A 23,987-nucleotide genomic window follows, 5' to 3' on the forward strand; every position below is an offset into this window, starting at 1 on the left:
TGCACATTTCACAATCTGACATGATAGACTGCTTTTTGGGCTTTACATTGGAGATGAGCATTTTTTTCATGGCTCTAGGTACATGTTTAAGCATTTACAACACCGAGCCATTCAGGAGCCCAGAAAAAAACTCAATACCCATCACTAGAATTGATTTTATGGTTTCAAAAGCTTAAAAACTGTCACCAGTTCTATGGCAGGAGCGCCGAAACCAGCCGTTGGTTTTAATTGGCTGATCTCGCAGTCCGTCGCCATCTAGCATTACCCTTAGAAGCTCCCCCCTACATTGTGGACGATTTAAACAAGGAAGTGAGTTTGGAAAATCTGAAAGTATGCATCTTAGAAATAGTTCTCGCATGTAAACTTTATATGTCCGAGCTCAGAGTCAAATTGGGCTTCCCAAAAATAATATGGTCAATGTGATAAATAAAATGTTCTAATTGCCGATTCTTGCCATTTTTCAAAGTCCTGATACAGCAGTAGCAGGCTCGCTTCCTCTCCCGCCTCGATTTTAACCACACCACTTTCAAGTCCCACTTTGTAGCAGTTTTACCAAGCTCTATGCGCCAGTAATTCGAGCCTGGGTACCATATTAAATCTGAACCACATATGGGCCACATATAGGCCGGTCCGGACCGGATTTGAACCAAACATATGATTGGTTCAGATTTGGTTCAGACCAGATCAAATCAAGGCCAGTCAGAGAGAAGAAGTGTCATCATCCTCATCCCAGTTTTTCTCCATGTGGGGCAGTGAGGTTTCCATGGAGATTTCCACAGCTCCAAACCTTAAAAATGTGAAAAACATGGGCCGTCCACTTCAAAACAGATTTGACATTTAACCAGAGGGACTCAAACTGACAAGATGATTTATTGTCTTGAAGGATCAGGACATCTCTTGCCTTCACCACACAATTTAAAGGCAAAACCAAACAAGGGCATTAAGCAAAAACAGAGATGGGCAGCATGTGGAGTCAATGACAAAGAGACAGAACAGTAACTGTTATTATCTCCCATAGTCTAGTGTTTAGCCTGATTTTCATGAAGTGTAAGCCGGCTGAACTCACTACAACAGTGGCCTTATAGACTTTAACCAGTGTTTTTTCTGGTTAGGTCACATGATCAGGATAAACTCAGGAAACTGACCCAGTATTCACTTACTCAAGCATTATGGCGAGGTCACAGGCACAGCAGTTTCCACAGTGACCACACAACTGCCCAAAATGGCTGCCATGCACGATGCACCAGAGATGGGTGATACTACTGGGTGTGTCACCGTCTCCTCAGAGGTGTGGTTCAGTAAACGGCAGCAAATCTGTCAGTGCCGCCAGCCCTGTCCTGTTATTAGGGAAGCAGCTGCATCACACAGGAAAGTTGATCAGTCAATAGAGCCATTTACCAGAAATGTGAACGATTCAAAACATTGGCGCAACTTTACTGTCCCTCATCATTCAATTCCCCTCATCTAGAGTATAAGCTTTCTGGTGCACGCAATACTTTCTATTATGTTTTCCCTTTGGTGTTACTAGTACAGTTATTCCTTGTTTGGTAACTACTAATTCACTGTGGACTCAGATAAGTTGCTTGGAGAATCGTTTTACAGCGTCCTTGTTTCATTTTCCTGACCTAGTAAACTACATTTTGTTTATGGAGAGTTTATCAAGTTGATCATTTGAGCTCAACAACAACCCATGTCAACCTAGAGACAGAAATCTAGAACCTGGATCCTATCATCCATTGAGTAAAATGCTTGCAGCCCACACGGACCTGGCCTCTCTCTGAAACAGGGGCAAGTGTTATTGTGGAATGTTCTGTTTAAACGATCTCAAGGCCCTGTACTCAGCTGGAGGGCCCAGGCTCCAGGGTTAGTTAGGGCTTGTTCTACAATGGGTTTGAGGGAGAGAGGGGTGGATATTGATGAATGGGATAACAGGGGGTAGAGTTTCGACCCTGGCTGCTGTTCACTCACCTAAACCTTATTGAGCACTAATGAGTTCTGATGAGACGCAGACCCTACTGTACTACAGAGAAAGCCTCCTCAATACTCTTCTGAAAGTTGCCAGGCTGCTTTCAGGCATATAAATGTAAACATGATATATGAGACACAGGGTAACTGAAGCACATAGTATGGATTCCTGAGTGTTCCTGAGATTATTTGAACATGTTATGGACCCATAAAAAGTGACTGACTTGAACTGTGTACATAGTTCAAGTTTATTAATTCAGTACCATCTGAAGTTCAGGTAAATAAATTGTATTTCTCTCTGCTTATAAACCTATTGCTTAAAATAAACAAAATATAAAATATATAAAGTTATCAATATGATAGCAGTAAATGTGCAATCAATGAGCTTTAAACATAAATGGTTGGGTGTTTTTCAGTGAGGATGAGAGGATATGTTCAAATGTGGTCAAAGCCAACACTGCCATCTGCTGGTGAAATTAACAGTGTGCACAATTGAAACTTTCACAATCATTGATTGTGGGAGACTACATCCTTAGATCTGCCCCTATAATACAAGCATTCTAGGATAATATTTAGCTTTAGGATGAGCACACTAGAGCAGACCTGTACTGGCTCTGACATTTCATTTTCACAATCCTTTCTAGCACGGTTCCAGCAATTATGGATGTGTTACCAGAACAGTGCAACATGACTCGGCTCAGTAAAGGTACAATTATTACACTGTGTCCATGCAGTACATTTGAAAGGACTGGATGGGTGTCACAGGAAAAGTATCTTTATTATCTGACGTCAGAATAATTGACCAAACAGACATTTAAACCACTTCAAGTTACAGTTGAGTAGGAGAATTGTAGCTTATCTAAACAAAACAGAAAAAAAAGGTACTTTAACTACCTTAAGGAATGCTTGGTCTCTGTCAAGATGTCCACTACCAGAATTACTGGTCAAATATTTGACAAGTCAGTACTAATTGAGTATGGCAATACCTAGCTTATCTATTGTGAACCTCTTACGCTAAGTAAACAGTATATTTACATGCCAACTACTAAAGGTGATCTAAGCATGGTAGCAAAGTAAAAGTCTAAATATGGTAACATAGTAATAATTAACACTCCTTTTCCATGTTCAGGCCATCATACTATTCAGATAGCTATTCAGATAGGACAATGATTGTGTTTTGTGACCTGGTGTCTCTTAAAAAGGTTCCCAATTGGGAAATGTTGATCCCATAGTCAAAGCAGTGGTATGGCTTCTCACAAGTTTAGATTTTACAGGTTTACAAAACTCTTTTCATATCCAGTACAGTCATAAAGAGATTCTCCAGTGTGGGTTTGCTGATGTGCTCTAAGGCCAGAAATCTGCCTGAAACACTTCCCACAGTCAGAGCAGCGATGGGGTTTATCTCCAGTAGAGCGCATGTGAGGAGGCCTATGCGTAACCTGGTGTGTTTTTAGATAATCTACCCGGGTGAAACATTTCTCACAGTCAAGACATTGATACGGTTTTTCTCCAGTATGTTCACGCTGATGTATCTTTAAGTGTTTTCCGTGGCTAAACTGTTTCCCACACTCAGGGCAGACATAAGGCTTCTCCCCAGTATGCATTCGCTGGTGGTCTGTAAGGTTGCCTAGTTTACCAAAGCTCTTTCCACAGTCAGAGCAAAGGTATGGTTTTTCTTGTCTATGTATTATTCTCTGATGATTTTTCAATTGGGTGGAATTATTGTAGCTTTTCTCACATTCAGGACATTGGTATGGTTTCTCTCCATTATGCGACATAATATGAACTTTCAACCGATCTGATCTTGTGAACTTCTCATCACAATACGTACAATGAAAAGGCTTCTCTCCAGTATGTAACCGCTTGTGTTTTTTCAAATTACCTTCTGAAGATAATCCTTTCCCGCACTCAGAACAGTGGTGAGGCTTCTCTCCAGTGTGTATCCTTTCGTGTGCTTTTAGGTCTTCTTCTATAAGGAAGGTAAGACCACAGTTAGAGCACAGGTGAGGCTTCTCTCCAGTGTGTTGTTGTTTATGTCTCTTAAAAGGTCTCCAAGATGTAAAACTTTCATTACAGTCTGGACAGTGGTGACGGGGCTTCTCTCCAGTGTGTGTGTACAGGTGATGGTTAAGACCTGTTTGTGTTGTGAAAGTCTTTTCACACTGAGAGCACTGGTAAGGTCTCTCACCAGTGTGTATACGCACATGTTCTTTAAGATGTGATCGTTTTGAGTATCTCTTTTCACAGATGGGGCACTGGTGAGGCTTTACCCCAGTGTGAGTTCGCTGGTGGGCATTAAGGTTGCCCAGTAGAGCAAAGCTCTTTCCACAGTCAGAGCAAATGTAAGAAGATGCTGTATGCACTGCTCTCTGGTGAACTTTTAATTTGCTAGAATCATGGAATTTCTTCTCACAAACAGGGCATTGGTAAGGCTTCTCTTCAGAATGTATTTTCATATGATCTTTTAACTGGTCAGCTCTGGTGTACCGCTTATCACACTGTGTGCAGTGGAAAGGTTTCTCTCCTGAATGTAACAGCTTGTGTTTCTTTAAACAACCTGCGGTAGAGAAATTTCGCCCGCAGTCAGAGCAGTGGTGAGGATTCTCTGTGTGAATCCTTTCATGTGCTTTTAGATCTTCTAATACAGGGAAACTAACACTACAGACAGAGCATTGGTGAGGCTTCTTTCCAGTGTGCTTGTGTCTTTTCAATTCCAATGCATTTGAGAAATATAAATTGCAATTTTCACAATGGTAAAGTTTCTCTCCAGAGTGTGAGGACAGATGCCGCTTAAGATGTATTTGTTTTGTGAAAGTCTTCGCACACTGAGAACACTGGTAAGGTCTCTCACCAGTGTGTGAACGCAGGTGTTCTTTGAAATGTGAAGCGCTATGGTATTTTTTCCCACATTCAGGGCAATGGTGAGACTTTCTCCCAGTGTGTGTTTGCTGGTGTTCTGTCAGGTTGTCTTGTTGAGCGAAATCTGTTCCATAGTCAGGGCTACAGTCAGGTTTTTTGACAGTATGGGCCATCTCTTGACATTGGTTTTCTACACTTCTGGTAATTGATCTATTCTCAGAACCAGGCTGAGAATCAGGCAGCTCCTCAGCATGAGTCTTCATATGTTCTTTCAACTCCTCTGAAATACTGTACCTATTCTCGCAATGCAGACAGTGGAATGGCTTTTCTCCAGAATTTACTTGCAGGTGTTGAATAAGATCAGAGCTTTTTTTGACAGCAAGTGACATTTCCTGACATTCTTGTTCTTCATGTCTGGAACTTGGTGACCTATTAGCAGAACTAGGCTGAGAATCAGGCTGCTCCTCATGAGTCATCATATGATCTTTTAACTCATTTGACCTCTTGTCGCATTGCAGACAGTGGAAAGGTTTCTCTCCCGTGTGTAACAGCATGTGTTCCTTTAAAGTTTCCTCAGTGGAGAAACTTTGATCACAGTCAGGGCTGTGGTGAGACATCTCCACCTTGTGTAATAACAGGTGGTCTTTAAGATTTGACTTCATTTTAAAACTCTTCTCACACTGACCACATTGATAAGGCCGCTCCCCAGTATGTGCCATCATATGGACTTTTAACTGGTCTGATCTGATGAACCTCTTGTCACACTGATGGCAACAGAAAGGCTTAATCCCTGAATGTAGCCGCTTGTGTTTCGTTAAATACCGCACTGTAGAGAAAGTTCGCCCACAGTCAGAGCAGTGGTGAGGCTTCTCTCCAGAGTGCACTGGCAGGTGTTGATAAAGATTTGAACTATTAATGAAACTCTTGTCACACTGTGAGCACTGGAAAGGCCTCTCACCACTATGTATTCGCATGTGTTTTTGAAGACCTGCATTGCTAGAGAATCTCTTCTTACATTCAGGGCATTGGTAAGAACTCACAGAAGAGAAACATTCATCGCTATCTGAACAGTGGGAAGACATCTTTCTAGAATGTGCCTGCAGGTGTCGTTGAGGGTGTGATAGTTTTGTGGAGCTCTTCTTACGTTGAAGGCTCTTTCCTTTGTCAACTTCCTGGTGTTGCATGCCTGATGTAGACAATGCCTCCACTGATGAGTCTGAGGACTCAGGAGGACACACTCCTGTACGAATGACAACAGAAAAACTTGTCAGTAGCTGCAACAAGTTACACTATATCAACTTCGGAAAGGAAGAGGTGCAAAGCTCGCTCACCATTAATTTTTCAGCCTTATTAAATTAACTTCATCTGAACATCAAGCTTTAACTGTTAAATAAAATGTTAATGATGAGCGAGAGTGTGCACTTTTTCCCATTTCAATGCACATTTTTTTTGGGGGGGGGGGTCGCACCTCAACTTACATTGGTTAAGTGCCCTCCACTTCTTTCCACAATATCAACTTTGCATGATAATATCAATTGTGCTCTCAAGTCCAATGTGACGTCATTATCACTTTTAGTGGATCTTTAATACAATCTGTCTGTTCATACCTGCATTAGCAAAGACTGAAATCATATCCTCCTCCTTTTCCACTTTGATGTTGAATCTCTGCCCCAGCATAAACCTGCAGTCCTCCAGCAGCACTGTTGCATCCTGCTGTAACGACTGGGCTCCACTGTCACAACCAGGAACCAGTGACTCCCTCTGCTGGGGTATAATGAGCCACTCTGGAGCTGGACCTGCCAACTGCCTGTTGTTGGGTAGCCAAACCCCTCCCTCATTCGGTTCACCATCGCAGCTTGCTTGTGAGCTGTCCACCTCTACAGTCGCTGACTGGCTGGGACTTGTTGGCACATTGCTAGCATCTTTCTGTATTCCTTCGATGTCTTCTTTCAGTTGGAGTAACTGAGAGATTCCCTGGTCCTCTGAATCCATTAGGATTACATTTTCACAATACTCCCCTACTATACGACGCAATGAGCGTTGACTCTTTCCTTTGACTTCTGATCCATCCTTGCCCCCTATTCCACAACGGTCGCACAAGTAATGTAGATTGTCCTCAGATAAAGTATATAAACTCAGTTCAATTTCGTCCAACAACGTTTCCCTCTCCCGACTCATATTGCCCTACTCACGTCACAACCACAACCGGTTAGACAGCAAACTTTTGCAATGTCTCGGACATTTTGCCCACTTTCCGTGTGATATGTGCTGATGCTCACATGAAAATAAAGCTGAGTGTTGCCTCCAGGGTTCCCAGAATTTATCTAGGACATGTCCTCGCTCTCCTGAAATAAAATCACACACAGAAGGGGAATGAAAATCAGCCTGCCTCCACTTGTTCCCCACTGACACTGTATGAGCTTAAGGTAAACAAATACTAAATGTTTACTGAATGGCACCACAAGCATTTCCACCGAAACAGTAACATTGTTTAAAACAATATTTATTGGACTTGTTCCTGGAGTGCCACAACTGTAGGGTTGTGTCAACCATCACATCTGATTTAATCACATCATCAAACAGTGGGCTAATTGGCGAAATTCAAAACACCAGTGCCCAGTTTCCCAAAAAGATGGAACATACCAGTACTTTCCGATTTGGTATACCCCAACAGAATGCTGTTGGTCATTAAAATTATTAATGTCAGTAGACCTCTGATTGGCCTGCTTATCCAATGAGCCAACATTACATAGTGTTCTATAAGGAAATGGCAAGCATTTTTGAAACTATGATACAAGTTTGAGGTGGGGTTTTTTGTTTCTCCAATTTAAGCTTTGGCTACAAAGAGTATACTGTAGGATGAGTCAAAAACCTTATTTGGGTAAGAGTTAAAAGAAAATTAACTTTAAAAAGTTAGATTTTCACTGGACAGTTACTTTAAGCTTATGAATGCTTTAAATGATGTATCGTTCCTATAAAAAAGATGTCACATGCATTTCCCAATACTTTCTTTATATTTTACCTTTATTTAACCAGGTAGGCCAGTTGAGAACAAGTTCTCATTTACAACCTGGCCAAGATAAAGCAAAGCAGTGTGACAAACAACAGTTAAACAAATGTAGTCAATAACACAATAGAAAAATCTATGTACAGTTTGTGCAAATGTAGAAGAGTAGGGAGGTAGGCCTGAGGTGAAATAATTACAATTTAGCATTAACACTGGAGTGATAGATGTGCAGATGATGATGTGCAAGTAGAGATACTGGGGTGCAAAAGAGCAAGAGGGTAAGTAATAATATGGGGATGAGGTAGTTGGGTGTGCTATTTACAGATTGGCTATGTACAGGTAGAGTGATTGGTAAACTGCTCTGACAGCTGATGCTTAAAGTTAGAGAGGGAAATATAAGTCTCTAGCTTCAGCGATTTTTGCAATTCGTTCCAGTGGCAGCAGAGAACCGGAAGGAACGGCAGCCAAAGAAAGTGTTGGCTTTGGGGATGACCACTGAAATATACCTGCTGGAGCGTGTGCTACGGGTGGGTGTTGCTATGGTGACCAGTGAGCTGAGATAAGGCGGGGCTTTAACTAGCAAAGACTTATAGATGACCTGGAGCCAGTGGGTTTGGCAACGAATAAGTAGCGAGGGCCAGCCAACGAGAGCTTACAGGTCGCAGTGGTGGGTAGTAAATGGGGCTTTGGTGACAAAACGGATGGCACTGTGATAGACTGCATACAATTTGCTGAGTAGAGTGTTGGAGGCTATTTTGTAAATGACATCGCCGAAGTCAAGGATCGGTAGGATAGTCAGTTTTACGAGGGTATGTTAGGCAGCATGAGTGAAGGAGGCTTGGTTGTGAAATAGGAAGCCGATTCTAGATTTAATTTCGGATTGGAGATGCTTAATGTGAGTCTTGATGGAGAGTCTAACCAGTCACCTAGGTATTTGTAGTTGTCCACATATTCTGATGCTGGGAGGGTGGGAGGGTGCGGGCAACGATCGGTTGAAGAGCATGCACTTAGTTTTACTAGCATTTAAAAGCAGTTGGAAGCCACGGAAGGAGTGTTATGGTGTTAAAGCTCATTTGGAGGTTTGTTAGCACAGTGTCCAAAGAAAGGTCAGAGGTATACAGAATGGTGTCGTCTGTGTAGATGTGGATCAGAGAATCACCAGCAGCAAGAGCGACATCATTGATATATACAGAGAAAAGAGTTGGCCCGAGAATTGAACCCTGTGGCACCCCCATAGAGACTGCCAGAGGTCCGGACAACAGGCCCTCCGATTTGACACACTGAACTCTGAGAAGTAGTTAGTGAACCAAGCGAGGTAGTCATTTTAGAAACCAAGGCTGTTGAGTCTGCAGATAAGAACGCAGTGATTGAGAGTCAAAAGCCTTGGCCAGATCGATGAAGACGGCTGCACAGCACTGTCTTTTATCATTATATTATATGATATCGTTTAGGACCTTTGGCGTGGGTGAGGTGCACCCATGACCAGCTCAGAAACCAGATTGCATAGTGGAGAAGGTACAGTGGGATTCGAAATGGTCGGTGATCTGTTAACTTAGATTTCGAAGATTTTAGAAAGGCAGGGCAGAATGGATATAGGTCTATTACAGTTTGGGTCTATAGTGTCTCCCCCTTTGAAGAGGGGGATGACCACGGCAGCTTTCCAATCTTTGGGAATCACAGACAATATGAGATGTTGAATAGGCTAGTAATAGTTATATATAACAGTTATAATAGGGGTTGCAACAATTTCGGCAGATAATTCTAGAGACTGTCTAGCCTGGCTGATTTGTAGGGATCCAGATTTTGGAGCTCTTTCAGAACATCAGCTGTCTGGATTTGGGTGAAGGAGAAGCTGGGGGGGATTGGGCAAGTTGCAGCAGGGGGTGCTGAGATGTTGGCAGGGGTAGCCAGGTGGAAAGCATGGCCAGCCAAAGAAAAATGCATATTGAAATGATCGATTATCGTAGATTTATCAGTGGTGACAGTGTTTCCTATCCTCAGTGCAGTGGGCAGCTGGGAGGAGGTGCTCTTTTTCTCCATGGCCTTTACAGTGTCCCAAAACTTTTTAGAATTAGTGCTAGAATCAAATTTCTGTTTGAAAAAGCTAGCCTTAGCTTTTTAACTGACTGAGTATACTGGTTCCTGACTTCCCTGAAAAGTTTTCATATCGCAGGGGCTATTCGATGCTAAATTCACCATGTAGAGAGATCGTTCATAAGTGCGTCATTGGTGCATGTGTTGATACAGAGAGGACTGAAAAGCAAAGCCCTCATCCTGAGGGTCACAAATAAAATGGAGCATAGTTTTGATTGTTAAAATCCATTTTTATATTAAAATGTAGGAAACGTAGTTACTGGGTTCTACAGTTTGAACCCCTTGCTGTCTCTGGCTCCACCCCGGCCATCTAGATGCGGGAAGGTTAATGTATATTCTGTAGTGAAGCTAACAATCCATCATGTATGACATTCCTGGGAGTGTGTAAACTATATATTTTTATTACCATAGCATGTTTGTATGTTCTCTATAGTTATGTACTTGAAAATGTATAAATTTACCAATTCGGCACATTTGGGCAAACTCCTGGCAGACCTGATACAAAATATTGTGCAATGAAGTAATTCTTCAATGGATCAGTCAAACTTTACACACCCACTGCTGATAACTTGTGAACACCTAGAATCCTCTCTCAATGTATGGCTTTTCTCTTGCATTTCGAAGATGAAAAGGCATGTTTTTTTTGTTGGTATTATCTTTTACCAGATCTTATGTGTTATTTTCTCCTACATTAATTTCACATTTCCACAAACTGTTTCCTTTGAAATGGTATCAAGAATATGCATGTCCTTGCTTCAGGTACTGAGCTAAAGACAGTTAGATTTGGGCATGTCATTTTAGGCGAATGTATTTATTTACAGCTGTTGCTGGAGATGAATATGTTGAACAATTTTGAAATTTCCCATTTAAGGATCGGCCCATTTAAATAAATAAATAAATAAATATATATATATATATATTTTTTTTAAAGGGGCCGATCCTTAAATGGGAAATTTCAAAATTGTTCAACATATTCATCTCCAGCACCAGACCAACACCAACATATGTGAAAATGGTGTGTTTCTATGTTTGATGTAAAAAAGAAATAACAAAATGTTTCAAATGACAACCAAATAGTATGCAATGCCTACTCACAAATGTGTCAAAATCACACAATGCACACCAGGGTCACTGGAAACACTTATCTTCCTCTATCTTTTTTACAACTAAAAATAGAAATACACAATTTTCACATATGTTGATGTTGGGCGATGCTGGAGATGATGAATATGAAGTAGAACAATTGTGAAGTTTCCCTTTAAGGTATGAAACTTTATACAATTTGTTTTCATGTTCGTTATTATTTTTCAGATTGAATAATTAAGATGACTCAGAAAATGTACTTTTGACACCTGGCGAGAGAGCTAGCTATCTAACATTGTTAACTAACAGGTAGGGTTTGTGTCCAATCAAAAATACAATTTGACCACTGGGTAAAATAATTGTGCAGATGATCTAAGAAAAATAATGGTCCAAACCTCATGTCTCGATCATAAGCCAATCAAAAGTTTTTGGATGTCCAGAATTAGGGTGACTAAATCAATGGAGAAAAAGTGGTCAAAAATCTGGAAAATTGTAAAGCGTATACTAGGCTTGACTCTGTGCAAGAATTAAGGCTACTGGCTAACTGACGGGCTCACTTTCCCATTGAATATGTCATCTTCTCGAATCCGCAAGACATAAAACAATAGAGGTAAGATGGATAGTTTGAGACATGTAGTATTTTCATATACACTTCATATTAATTTGAAATTCCCTTTGAGATTTCTCACAAAAACAAGCGTATCGCTTGGAAATGTCAGAGCACTGAGCGTATAAAAATGTGTATTTTATTTTTTCAAAGCCTTACATTTAATTCAACTAATGCCATGCTAATTTAGGTTTTTGAGACCCGCCGAAACAACTTTGAAGAAGACAACTACTAAATTTAAAATCCTCAAAAGCTGTTAAAATAAACCTGCAATGTAGGCTTGGGCGGTATTGAGATTGTCATACCGACCTTGTGCCATACCAGGATACTCGGTGATAATGGCAAGGAACACAAGGGGTGTTGTTTTCAAATCCCACTGATACTCTGTAATTTGAAGGCTAACAAAACGCAAGTTACATTGCTATAATGCTAACAAGTACATGTAACATCTCATAGAGAATGCTAACTAAATGCTAATGAGCACCATGAACATTTTCTGAACAAACTATACAAGTAACTAAAAAAATGCTACTCAGTTTGCTACATGCACAATACAAATATTAGCCAGCAAGGCTCTTGACACAGGAGGGGATGCTCTGCAGTTGTTACCAAGCGAAAGCTTGATTTTGGAAGGAGCCAACCCCTTAGCTAGATAGCTAACTTGCTACTAAATTAGCTAACCAAATGCAATGCAAAGCATTTAGCACATTTTAAACAAACATTTTGTTGCGAATTCCATACTGTAATTATATCAGTTTATAGCAGCATGTGCAAGGTGGTAACCAACTTAATTAGAAGAGTAAAACTTATTTTTGTCATACCCGTGGTAAACAGTCTGATATACCATGGCTGTAAACCAATCAGCATTCAGGGCCCGAACCACCCAGTATATAATTAGACAGGATAGGCAAGTGACAATTTTCTGACAATTGTGCTGTTTATTAAATGTGCCAGATGTTAAGAATAGAGGTAAGAGGACACACAGTGTACAGGCAAGTGAACGTTGCCTGCTAGAGACATTTGGCTTGCCTGGGCCCAGATATGTTTATGATGACTTGCAAACTCCTACTGTATTCTTGTAGTCATGCCATGTTACTTTAAGAGTTGGCTGCATATAGGAGTTGGCTATACAAACAGATCAAAAAACCAGGCTAACATTTGCCTGATTGTCAGAGCAGAAAGAAACTTCAAGGTACTGGAGGACTACTCTCAAAATTATTTGCTTTATTAGAGGAATGATAGAAAGAACAATGACAGTTTGTTTATTATATTTTGTAACTCCAGATAAATCATGACAGTATCTCAGGTGAATGCTGTAATGTTAGGGTTATTATAGCAATGTAACTTGCGTTTTGTTTTCAGGTTTGAATGAGAGTGCACTCCCCTAACCTTTCAGTAAAGTTCAGGGTGTATTCATATTATTTGTGTATGTCTTTCCCTATATGCAAGACTAACTGCCATGTGTACTTTGTTTTGGTGCAGATATGCCTTTAATATATTGTGGAGTGGGTAACAAGTGCGGTCTAACTTTATTAGCTGGGTGCTCTGCCATATGTGACTGTAACCAAGTTTCCATCCAAGTTTTTTATGCTGAGTAAAGTAGCTTGGATAAAACATGTCGTTACGACAGGCCTGATGGAAACAGAAAATGTGTTGGTAAACTTAACAAACGTCGACAAAACAAAATATTCTAGACACGTGGTATCTTTTTGTGTCAGTAAAATAAATGCTTGAGATTGCAGTGGATAATTTTTTTTATGCACAGATATGGAAATAAAAAAAACAAAATCGACAGTTCAAGTCAGACGTTTACATACACCTTAGCCAAATACATTTAAACTCAGTGATTCACAATTCCTGACATTTAATCCTAGTAAAAATTCACTGTCTTAGGTCAGTTAGGATCACCACGTTATTTTAAGAATGTGATATGTCAGAATAGTAAAGAGAATGATTTATTTAATCTTTCATTTCTTTCATCACATTCCCAGTGGGTCAGAAGTTTACATACACTCAATTAGTACTTGGTAACATTGCCTTTAAATTGTTTAACTTGGGTCAAACGTTCCTGTAGCCTTCCACAAGCTTCCCACAATAAGTTGGGTGAATTTTGTCCCATTCCTCTTGACAGAGCTGGTGTAACTGAGTCAGGTTTGTAGGCCTCCTTGCTCACACACGCTTTTTCAGTTCTGCCCACAAATTTTCTAAATCGGATTGAGGTCAGGGCTTTGTGATGGCCACTCCAATACCTTGACTTTGTTGTCCTTAAGCCATTTTCCCACAACTTTGGAAGTATGCTTGGGGGTCATTGTCCATTTGGAAGACCAATTTGCAAACAAGATTTAACTTCCTGACTTACATCTTGAGATGTTGCTTCAAAACATCCACATAATTTTAATTCCTCATGATGCTATCTATTTTGTGAAGTGCAAAGCACTTTTTATTTTCGGTCTGGTAGGCTAAAGCGTTTTGGCAGTTATGCCTTCATCAGAGCATCCTCTGCTAAATAGAACTCGATTGAACAGAAAACTGATTTCAATATGATGGCAATATATAGGCCTATGTAGCCTATACTGTAGTAGGCTATTTATCTTTAAGGCAGCTATCCATTTTCATTTCAAGCACCTTTCTATCATTTGCTTGTTTGTAACAATTGCAAAGACATTGGGGCATTGCATTTGTAGTGAACTTTGTTCTTAAGTTATCAGCAGTCACAGAGAGACAAATAAACATCTTGATTCTATACCGAATTTTAAAAAAGAAAAAATGCAACATGTAAAGCGTTGGTCCCATGTTTCATGAGCTGACAAAGGATCACAGAAATGTTCCATATGCACAAAAAGCTTATTTCTCTCAAATTTTGTGCACAAATTTGTTTACATCCCTGTTACTGAGCATTTCTCCTTTGCCAAGATAATCCAGCCACCTGACAGGTGTGGCATATCAAGAAGCTGATTAACACTAGAACCGCCATAGACCTATGACATTTGTAAAAACATTTTTCTTTGTAATAAACAAAAAAAATTAAAAGCCATGCCATGTCCTGCTCCTTCCCTGACTTTTCCTAAATGTTTGTATGTCAGAATTTTGAAAATCACAGACAGAAAAGTATTAGCGGTCACACGTATTCCCAACTTAACCCACTGAGAAAATGTGCTGTAGGACATTGGTACCCAGCCAGGCGCTATGGCGTATCTCTTTCTCCTCACTGAATGACACATGGATGAATGGGCAATAATTATGCACTTTACTTCACAACAATAAGGAGGGTGAAGAGGTTTGTTTAAATTAGAAAGACAAGTGTAATGATTAGTTTGTGTTATGCCTATATCAGCAGCAAATCATTTGACCGCTCTGTAAAAAGAAGCTGTTAACCTCTTGAAGCTAGGGGGCACTATTTTTATTTTTGGAAAAAGAACGTCTCCTAAGTAAACTGCCTATTTCTCAGGACTAGATGCTAGAAAATGCATATAATTGACAGCTTAGGATAGAAAACACTAAAGTTTCCAAAACTGTAAAAAATATTGTCTGTGATTATAACAGAACTGATATTGCAGGCGAAATCCTGAGAAAAATCCAATCAGGAAGTGACTCTTATTTTGAAACCCCTGTCTTTCTATGCATCCCTATTGCCCATTGAAAGGAATATATTTTATTTATTTATTTTTATTTCACCTTTATTTAACCAGGTAGGCTAGTTGAGAACAAGTTCTCATTTGCAACTGCGACCTGGCCAAGACAAAGCGTAGCAATTTGACACATATCAACCAGATTCCTTCTTCTGTGGCTTCACTAAGGTGTCTACAGCCTTTAGACATAGTATCAGGCCTTTATTTAGAAGAATGAGCGTAAACGTCCACATTGCGTAAGTGGTCAGTTGTTGGCTCTCAGTGTGATTTTTGCACTAAACAGAGAGGTAGCCATTTTTCCTCCCGGTCCCAGTGAAAAGCCAACTGTCCCGGTTGATATAGTATCGAATAGATATTTGAAAAACACCTTGAGGATTGATTAGAAAAAATGTTTGCCATGTTTCTGTCGATATTATGGATATAATTTGGAATTTGTGTCTGCGTTGTCGTGACCGCTATTTCCGGTGGATTCCTATGCATAACGCATCAAGCTAACGGAGGTATTTGGATATAAAAAAATATATTTATTGAACAAAAGGAACATTTGTTGTCTAACTGGGAGTCTCGTGAGTGAAAACATCCGAAGATCAAAGGTAAACGATTAAGTTACCTGATGCTAAGTGTACTTATTGTTTTGTCGAGCGATCGATATACTTACAAACGCTTGTATTGCTTTCGCTGTAAAGCATAATTTCAAAACCTGAGATGACTGGGTGTTTTGCAATATTGCACTTGTGATTTCATGAATATTTTCTAGTAATGTTATTTGTCTGTGGTGCTATGCTATTCAGTGTTGCTGATGACAATTATCCCGGATCCGGTATGGGTGGTTCAGAGGTTAAAAGTTGTTGTCAAAGGGTGGCTATTTGAAGAATCTCAAATATATTTTGATTTGTTGAACACTTTTTTGGTTACTACATGATTCCATATGTGCTATTTCATAGTTTTGATGTCTTCACTATTATTCTACAATTTAGAAAACAGTAAAAATAAAGAAACACATCAATGAGTAGGTGTCCTAAAAAAAACTTTGGACCGGTAGTGTGTACACACACACACATATGTGGACACCCCTTGAAATGTATGGATGTGAGCCACACCCATTGCTGACAGGTGTATAAAACAGAGCACACAGACATGCAATCCCCATAGACAAACATTGGCAGTAGAACGGCCTTACTGAAGTGCTCGGTATCTTTCAATGTGGCACAATCATAAAATACCATCTTTCCAACAAGTCAGTTCCTCAAATTTCTGCCCTGCTAGAGTAGTCCCGGTCAACTGTAGGTGCTGTTATTGTGAAGTGGAAACGTCTAGAAGCAACAACAGCACAGACACAAAGTGGTAGGCCACACAAGCTCACAGAATGGGACCGCCGAGTGCTGAAGCACGTAAAAAATAGTCTGTCCTCGGTTGCAACACTCACTAGAGTTCCAAACTGCCTCTGGAAGCAACGTCAGCACAAGAAGTGTTCGTCTGAAGCTTTATGAAATGGGTTTCCATGGCTGAGCAGCCGCACACAAGCCTAAGATCACGATGGGATATGCCAAGCGTCAGCTGGGAGTGGTATAAAGCTTGCCACCATTGGAATCTGGAAGAGCTGAAACGCAGTCACTGGAGTGATGAATCACGCTTCACCATATGGCAGCCCGAAGGACAAATCTGGGTTTAGCGGATGCCAGGAGAACACTACCTGCCCCAATGCATTGTGCCAACTGTAAAGTTTGGTGGAGGAGGAATAAGGGGGAAGTGGAATCTTAACGCTAGGGCATACAATGCCATTCCAGACAATTATGTGCTTCCAACTTTGTGGCAACAGTTTGGGGAAGGCCCTTTCCTGTTTCAGCATGAAAAAGCAAAGTAAGGTCCATACAGAAATGTTCTTTGAGATCGGTGTAGAATAACTTTACCGACCTGCAGAGTCCTGACTTCAAGCCCATTAAGCACATTTGGGATGAATTGTAATGTTGACCGAGAGCCAGGACTAATCGCCCAACATCAGTGTCCGACCTCCCTAATGCTCCTGGGTGAATGGAAGCAAGTCCCCGCAGGAATGTTCCAACATCTAGTGAAAAGTCTTCCCAGAAGAGTGGAGGCCCATGATTTTGAAAAGAGGAATGAGAACTGATACTTAGTTGACATGGACCGTTGGGAGTTGGGAACCAATGGCTTACAGTATAATGGCATTAGGTATATGGGCATTCGCAATGCACACCTTGGCATTGTGCATCTGAAGTAGAGAATAGATTAACTCACACTATTTACATATCATTTTTAAATTGAGAACATATGGCTCAACAATAATAGAGAATGTAAACTCAGAAACAAAAAAGAAACGTCCTCTCACTGTGAACTGCGTTTATTTTCAGCAAACTTAACATGTGTAAATATTTGTATGAACATAAGATTCAACAACAGACAAACTGAACAAGTTCCACAGACATGTGACCAACATAAATTGAATAATGTATCCCTGAACAAAGGTGGGGGTCAAAAACAAAAGTAACATTCAGTATCTGGTGTGGCCACCAGCTGCATTAAGTACTGCAATGCATCTCCTCCTCATGGACTGCACCAGATTTGCCAGTTCTTGCTGTGAGATGTTACCCCACTATTCTACCAAGGCACCTGCAAATTCCCAGACATTTCTGGGGAGAATGGCCCTAGCCCTCACCCTCCGATCCAACAGGTCCCAGACGTGCTCAATGGGATTGAGATCCGGGCTCTTCGCTGGCCATGGCAGAACACTAACATTCCAGGAAATCACACACAGAACGAGCAGTATGGCTGGTGGCATAGTCATGCTGGAGGGTCATGTCAGGATGAGCCTGCAGGAAGGGTACCACATGAGGGAGCAGGATATCTTCCCTGTAACGTACAGCGTTGAGATTGCCTGCAATGACAACAAGCTCAGTTCGATGATGCTGCGACACACCTCCCCAGATAATGACGGACCCTCCACATCAATCCCGCTTCAGAGTACAGGCCTCGGCTCATTCCTTCGACGATAAACGCAAACCGATAAACGCAAAGCCAACCATCACCCCTGGTGAGACAAAACCGTGACTCGTCAGTGAAGAACACTTTTTGCCAGTACTGTCTGGTCCAGCGACAGTGGGTTTGAGTCCATAGGCAACGTTATTGCCGGTGATGTCTGGTGAGGACCTGCCTTACAACAGGCCTACAAGCCCTCAGCCCAGCCTCTTGCCTATTGCGGACAGTCTGAGCACTGATGGAGTGATTGTGCTTTCTTGGTGTAACTCGGGCAGTTGTTGTTGCCATCCTGTACCTGTCCCGCAGGTGTGATGTTCAGATGTACCGATCCTATGCAGGTGTTGTTACACGTGGTCTGCCACTGCGATGACGATCAGCTGTCCATCCTGTCTCCCTGTAGCGCTGTTTTAGGCGTTTTACAGTAAGGACATTGCAATGTATTTCCCTGGGCACATCTGCAGTCCTCATGCCTCCTTGCAGCATGCCTAAGGCACGTTCACGCAGATGAGCAGGGACCCTGGGCATCTTTCTTTTGGTGTTTATTTTGGTCAGTAGAAAGGCCTCTAGTGTCCTAAGTTTTCATAACTGCTTGTTCATTAATTGTTTATGGTTCATTGAACAAGCATGGGAAACAGTGTTTAAACCCTTTACAATGAAGACCTGTGAAGTTATTTGGATTTTTACGAATTATCTTTGAAAGGCAGGGTCCTGAAAAAGGGACGTTTCTTTTTTTTGCTGAGTTTATATGAGGCTAATCATTACACTAAATTCTGTACATGCCTTGTGCTGCCATGAAATGTTTTATTGCAAATCCAACCCTTGTAATCTAGGTGGTGAAATTTCTGGAAGCAGAAGATGGGACCCTTAGCTTAAAACATACATACAACTACAACCAAGTTCAAAGCCAGATAGACCACCTGGGAGAAAAGTGAGTGGTTTGCCTAAGACTACCATAACAATGACATTGTCTATGCTAAACGTGTTTCAATTGTAAAGAAATAAAGTAGTTGGGCTATAAGAAAGCTTTGGACAGTGCTGATAGTAAAAAAGCTAGCTAGCTGATGGATGCAAGCAATGTTCTTCCCCAAAAACATAGCAAAACGACATATGTTTCAGTAGCTACAGTTAGCTAGCTATCTAGTTAAGTGTCATCATCTAAAATACTCTAATTTATAACTCCGTTCTTATTTGATTAATGGTGGTCAGACCCACCTATGTGGAGCTAGCCACAATAAGGATTAGCCACAATAGTGGAATTTGCGATTTGCCTTCAAAATAAGTCAATGAAAGTCATGCAAATAACACAAACAGTGGAATCATGCCATAATGGAAAAGATCATGCTAAACGAGGTTGGAATGTTCTTATATAAATTCAACAAAATACTATTTGTTATTTTGACAAAAATCTGTTGAAATCACACTGAATGTATTAGACTTTAGAATTGAATTGGGGGCATACTTATTTCACTGTATAACCTTACCTATGGATTGTGGATCAATGACATGGGGTATCAGTCTATTCAATGACACCGAGAGAACATCAGCGTTGTAGCTCTTATCGCGGGACTATGAAATCACCGGGGGCAAACTACTGCCCCCCAGGACACTTACAGCACCCGATGTCACAGGAAGGCCATATAGATCATCAAGGACAACAACCACCCGAGCCACTGCCTGTTCACCCCGCTACCATCCAGAAGGCGAGGTCAGTACAGGTTCATCAAAGCTGGGACAGAGCGACTGAAAAACAGCTTCTATCTCAAGGCCATCATACTGTTAAACAGCCATCACTAACACAGAGAGACTGCTGCCTACATACAGACTCAAAATCATTGGCCACTTTAATAAATGGATCACTAGTCACGTTAATAATGTTTACATATCTTGCATTACTCATCTTATATGGATATACTGTATTTTATACCATCTATTGCATCTTGCCTATGCCGCTCTGTCATTGCTCATCCATATATTTATATATTCTTATTCCTTTACTTAGATTTCTGTGTATTAGGGAGTATTATGTAGTTGTTGAAGAATTGTTAAAATTCCTTGTTAGATATTGCTGCACTGTCAGAACTAGCAGCATAAGCATTTCACTACACTCGCAATAACATCTGCGTATGTGACCAAAACATTTTTAATTTAGCCACATTTATTGTACCAGTCAACCTACCGTGTGTATTGAACACTATTCCAGAGAAAAAAACAATACAACGTGGATGGTTTGAGCCTGATAACTCAAGGACTTTGGAGAAAAAAGCACTAGGGTACTGTGTAGGCTGATACCTAACGATTGGAGATCAATGAGATGGGGTAAGGCTGTACAGTGCAATATGAATGTCAATATGCACAATAAACTGACTGTGGAGGTGATTTCCCACAAAGTCCCGCAATAACCTACGATGCTAATATTTCCGTGAACTCTTCACAGTTGTGTTCTCTGGGTGTCACCAAGTAGACCGATACCCCTATTTCATTGCTCCACATTCCAACCATGTTTAACATGATTAAGTCTAAATATGGCCTGATTTCACCAATTGTAACCGTATGCATCAATTTCAAAGAGGGACTTTTATTTTAAAGGCGAACTGCAAAATCCACTATTGTGGCTAATCCTTATTGTGGCTAGCGTCACAACATAATTCGGTCCAGTCAAACCATTGTATAGTAAGTAGTCAAATGACGCTTGCTGGCTGCTTATAAAGTTAGTTTTGGGCATCAGGGTTAAGTGTCGGACTAGCTAGTTATTTCAATATGAGAACAACAAGTGACTACCTAGCTAATACTTACTCACATGGATTCCTAAATCATTGCTAAGAATATAGAAAATGATTGCAGTTTCTACTGTTTGTTTTCAGGCTGGTTGCTTATAACATCTGTATCGTTTGATCCTGATCTAATTTCAAATGCTCACACAGACGAACAAATAATGCCTTATTTACCAACGCGGTATTGTACAGCTTTGACATTGATCGTAATGGTGGCGCTTGGCTTGCACATGCAAATTCAGCACAAACAACATTCTATTCTATAATAAAATGGTGTTATTTGACTTGTCAAATAAATTAAAAGCTTATTTGACACACAAAGACCCAAACGGCGTTCCATAACGAGACGCTAAGTAGGTTAATTTCACTCACAAGCTTGACGATTTGAGAATGTGTAACGCTACCATGCTGAAAAGTAAAATATTTGTAATCATTCAGTCTTTTCAAGGTTCAATTGCCTAGCTGTTTAGCAATACTGGCTAACTAGCGATATAGTTCGTTTGGCGTTCTCTTGCTAGCTAACGTTACCGTAGCTGGCTGCAAGTGATTCGAACAATGCACATACTTTGACCGCGTGCGCGCGTTTCTCATTGGTAGGTACATTTCAGGACTAGACATTCGACTTCTCCTGACAAAGCAACATTAGCAATGTATTTAAAAGGTGAACAAATGATATGAACCAAAATCGGACCTTTTTACATACCTGCTTCTCCAAGAAAACTGCCTTCTCTCTGAAGACGCTGGCCTGGATGCGGTTGCCACCAAGTCAACATTGGCTATACGTAAAAATAATTGAAAACAATAATTTGTTTTTTGGTCTTAATTCAAGGTTAGTCATAATGCTAGCAGTGTGATTACGTTTAAATAATTTTAAGATGAGAAATGGTAATACTGGTGAGGTTATTACTCTGTGGCGATATCTATACGGGATCCTTGAGACATAACTGCACTTCTTCTATGAGATTTAACGACAGTTGGCATCCAATTTGTCGCATTACCGCCACCTACTAGACTGGAGTACAACTCCCTTCTACTTTACTTGAAAAATCAAATCAAAGTTTATTTGTCACGTGCGCGGAATACAACAGTGAAATGCTTACTTACAGGCTCTAACCAATAGTGCAAAAAAGGTATTAGGTGAACAATACTAAATAAATACCCTATCATCTAGCACTATACTCACTAATTTCAAAATGATATAAAATAAAATGAACACCCCCCCCTTCTCCACTAATTAAATGTATTTATTCCTACCTAATGCCATCACACTGACATCACCACTTAACACATCCTGTAACTCTTCTGCTGTCAAGTCCCGCACACCCAAATACCTCCCTGCAGCTGCCACCACAACCTCAATTTTCTGAGACTTCCGATCCATCCCTGCAGTACAATTAATAACCATTGCAATAAATGCTAAAAATCCATTCTTACTGAAACTTATTTCACTTTTTGGCCTATCCCTCTGTACTGGAATATATCTCTACTACTCTCACCACTCCTTGACCCATCTTCCTCTACTTTCTTCACTGCCTCAGTATATGACAACTTCTGCTCTACTCTAACCCTGGAAACCTCAACCAGCCTCTCTCACACGGGACATTTCTGATCCCCAGCTACATTGCTGCCACATGCCCATAAGCTTAACAACTGTAACACCTTATTGTATTCGGCACATACGCTCATACAGGATAACTTATACATCCAAACTTCACTTTGTCAGGCAAAGACTCAACTTCAAAACTCAAAAGATCAGACAATGACTCTTCTGTTTCCCCACTCTCACCACCCTGTCTGCATTGCATCAAACGACGAGCATCACATACACTGGGAATCTTTGCCCTCAGCTGGTCAACGTTTAAATCTACTGCTACTCCAGCTATCACTCCTTTCATTGGTGCCCTTTTCTTGAGAATGAAACAATTAACTTCTCTTGCCCCCATTCATTTTACTTTGAGCGCATTCTTCCTCTGCCCAACAGAAACACAAACAATTATCACTAGACCACATGATCCAACAATTTTCTCACCCACCGTGAAACCACAAATGGATCAGCCAAAAGGCAAGAGTCCACTTTTTCCATACACTTCACTCCTACTGTCACAGACTCTTCTTCATCCTGACCCTCGGTGCATACCTCGGTCTCAGATAACTTTACTGCACCTACCACCTCTGATTCTTCACCCTCATTCACTTCTATTTCTCCTCCTGTCTTCAGCTCCCTGTGCTTACACTTTCTACCATTCTTTTTTTACAAACCATCTCCCTTTTTCCCACCATTTTTATCTGACTCAAGATCACCCTCTTCTACCCTCACTCTCTTAGACCTCTTTTCCCTCTCCTTTTCCCTCCATTTCTTCTCTGTTTACCAAGTACACGTCTCCTTATGATAATATTGCCCCTCCATCCCTGACACCCATCTTGTACTTGCTTTCTCTAGGGACTCCATTTTCCCCTTCCGGATTTCTGCTCATGTCCCCCATAACGTGCCTACAAACAACCCAAATGGTTACAAATTTCGTTGACACACGTCTTGGCTCGGGCATGAAAGAAAGCCAATGTAATCATGCAGCGCCTGAGCGTCAGTATCAGATCCCCCATCCCTACACCATTGAAGTTGATGTCTAAAATGGTAAAGGTTAGGGACATCCCAAGGATCACAGATACCACTGACTGGGCTGCAGTGCCATCGGTGGTGCCATCACATCCTTAATGGATGATGAATGGACTCGCTGGCGCCACCTATCACCCCGGAGTGTAAGTCGCCTTAAATAATTAGTGTTTTTAGTCTTTGCAATTGCAAAATAGTGTTTGATCAATATTGCAGTTAGAGCCTGGCGACCTAACCTGAGGGCTTTTTGCGCTATCATGTCAACCAACTTAGCACAAGGGCTAGCAAGAACGTGTCTCCATCAGATTTGTTGATAAGTGATTTTATTGCTGAGGATTTAATAAAAAATAATTAAGAGAGAGAGTTA

At 40.8% G+C, this 23,987-nt stretch overlaps 1 protein-coding gene across 1 annotated transcript; it reads right to left on the reverse strand.

Moving 5' to 3' along the window:
• Positions 1-2,730: 2,730 nt before the first annotated feature.
• Positions 2,731-21,968, reverse strand: LOC139374949 (zinc finger protein 271-like). Its single transcript, XM_071116221.1, has 3 exons — positions 21,713-21,968; positions 6,432-7,169; positions 2,731-6,064 (listed from the first exon to the last, which is right to left on the reverse strand). The coding sequence occupies exons 2-3, from the start codon at positions 7,000-7,002 to the stop codon at positions 3,234-3,236; spliced, it is 3,402 nt and encodes a 1,133-aa protein (XP_070972322.1). The 5' UTR covers positions 7,003-7,169; positions 21,713-21,968; the 3' UTR covers positions 2,731-3,233.
• Between the last annotated feature and the right edge of the window lie 2,019 nt (positions 21,969-23,987).

Source organism: Oncorhynchus clarkii, chromosome 19 (genome assembly GCF_045791955.1).
Source record: "Oncorhynchus clarkii lewisi isolate Uvic-CL-2024 chromosome 19, UVic_Ocla_1.0, whole genome shotgun sequence".
Taxonomy (NCBI): Eukaryota; Metazoa; Chordata; class Actinopteri; order Salmoniformes; family Salmonidae; genus Oncorhynchus; species Oncorhynchus clarkii.

Excerpts from the sequence above, each read along its gene's own strand:
- LOC139374949 (XM_071116221.1), bottom strand. The coding sequence starts at position 7,002 with ATGAGTCGGGAGAGGGAAACGTTGTTGGACGAAATTGAACTGAGTTTA. Across the intron at positions 6,065-6,431 it reads TTCAGTCTTTGCTAATGCAG|GAGTGTGTCCTCCTGAGTCC; the intron begins GTATGAACAGAC and ends TCATTCGTACAG.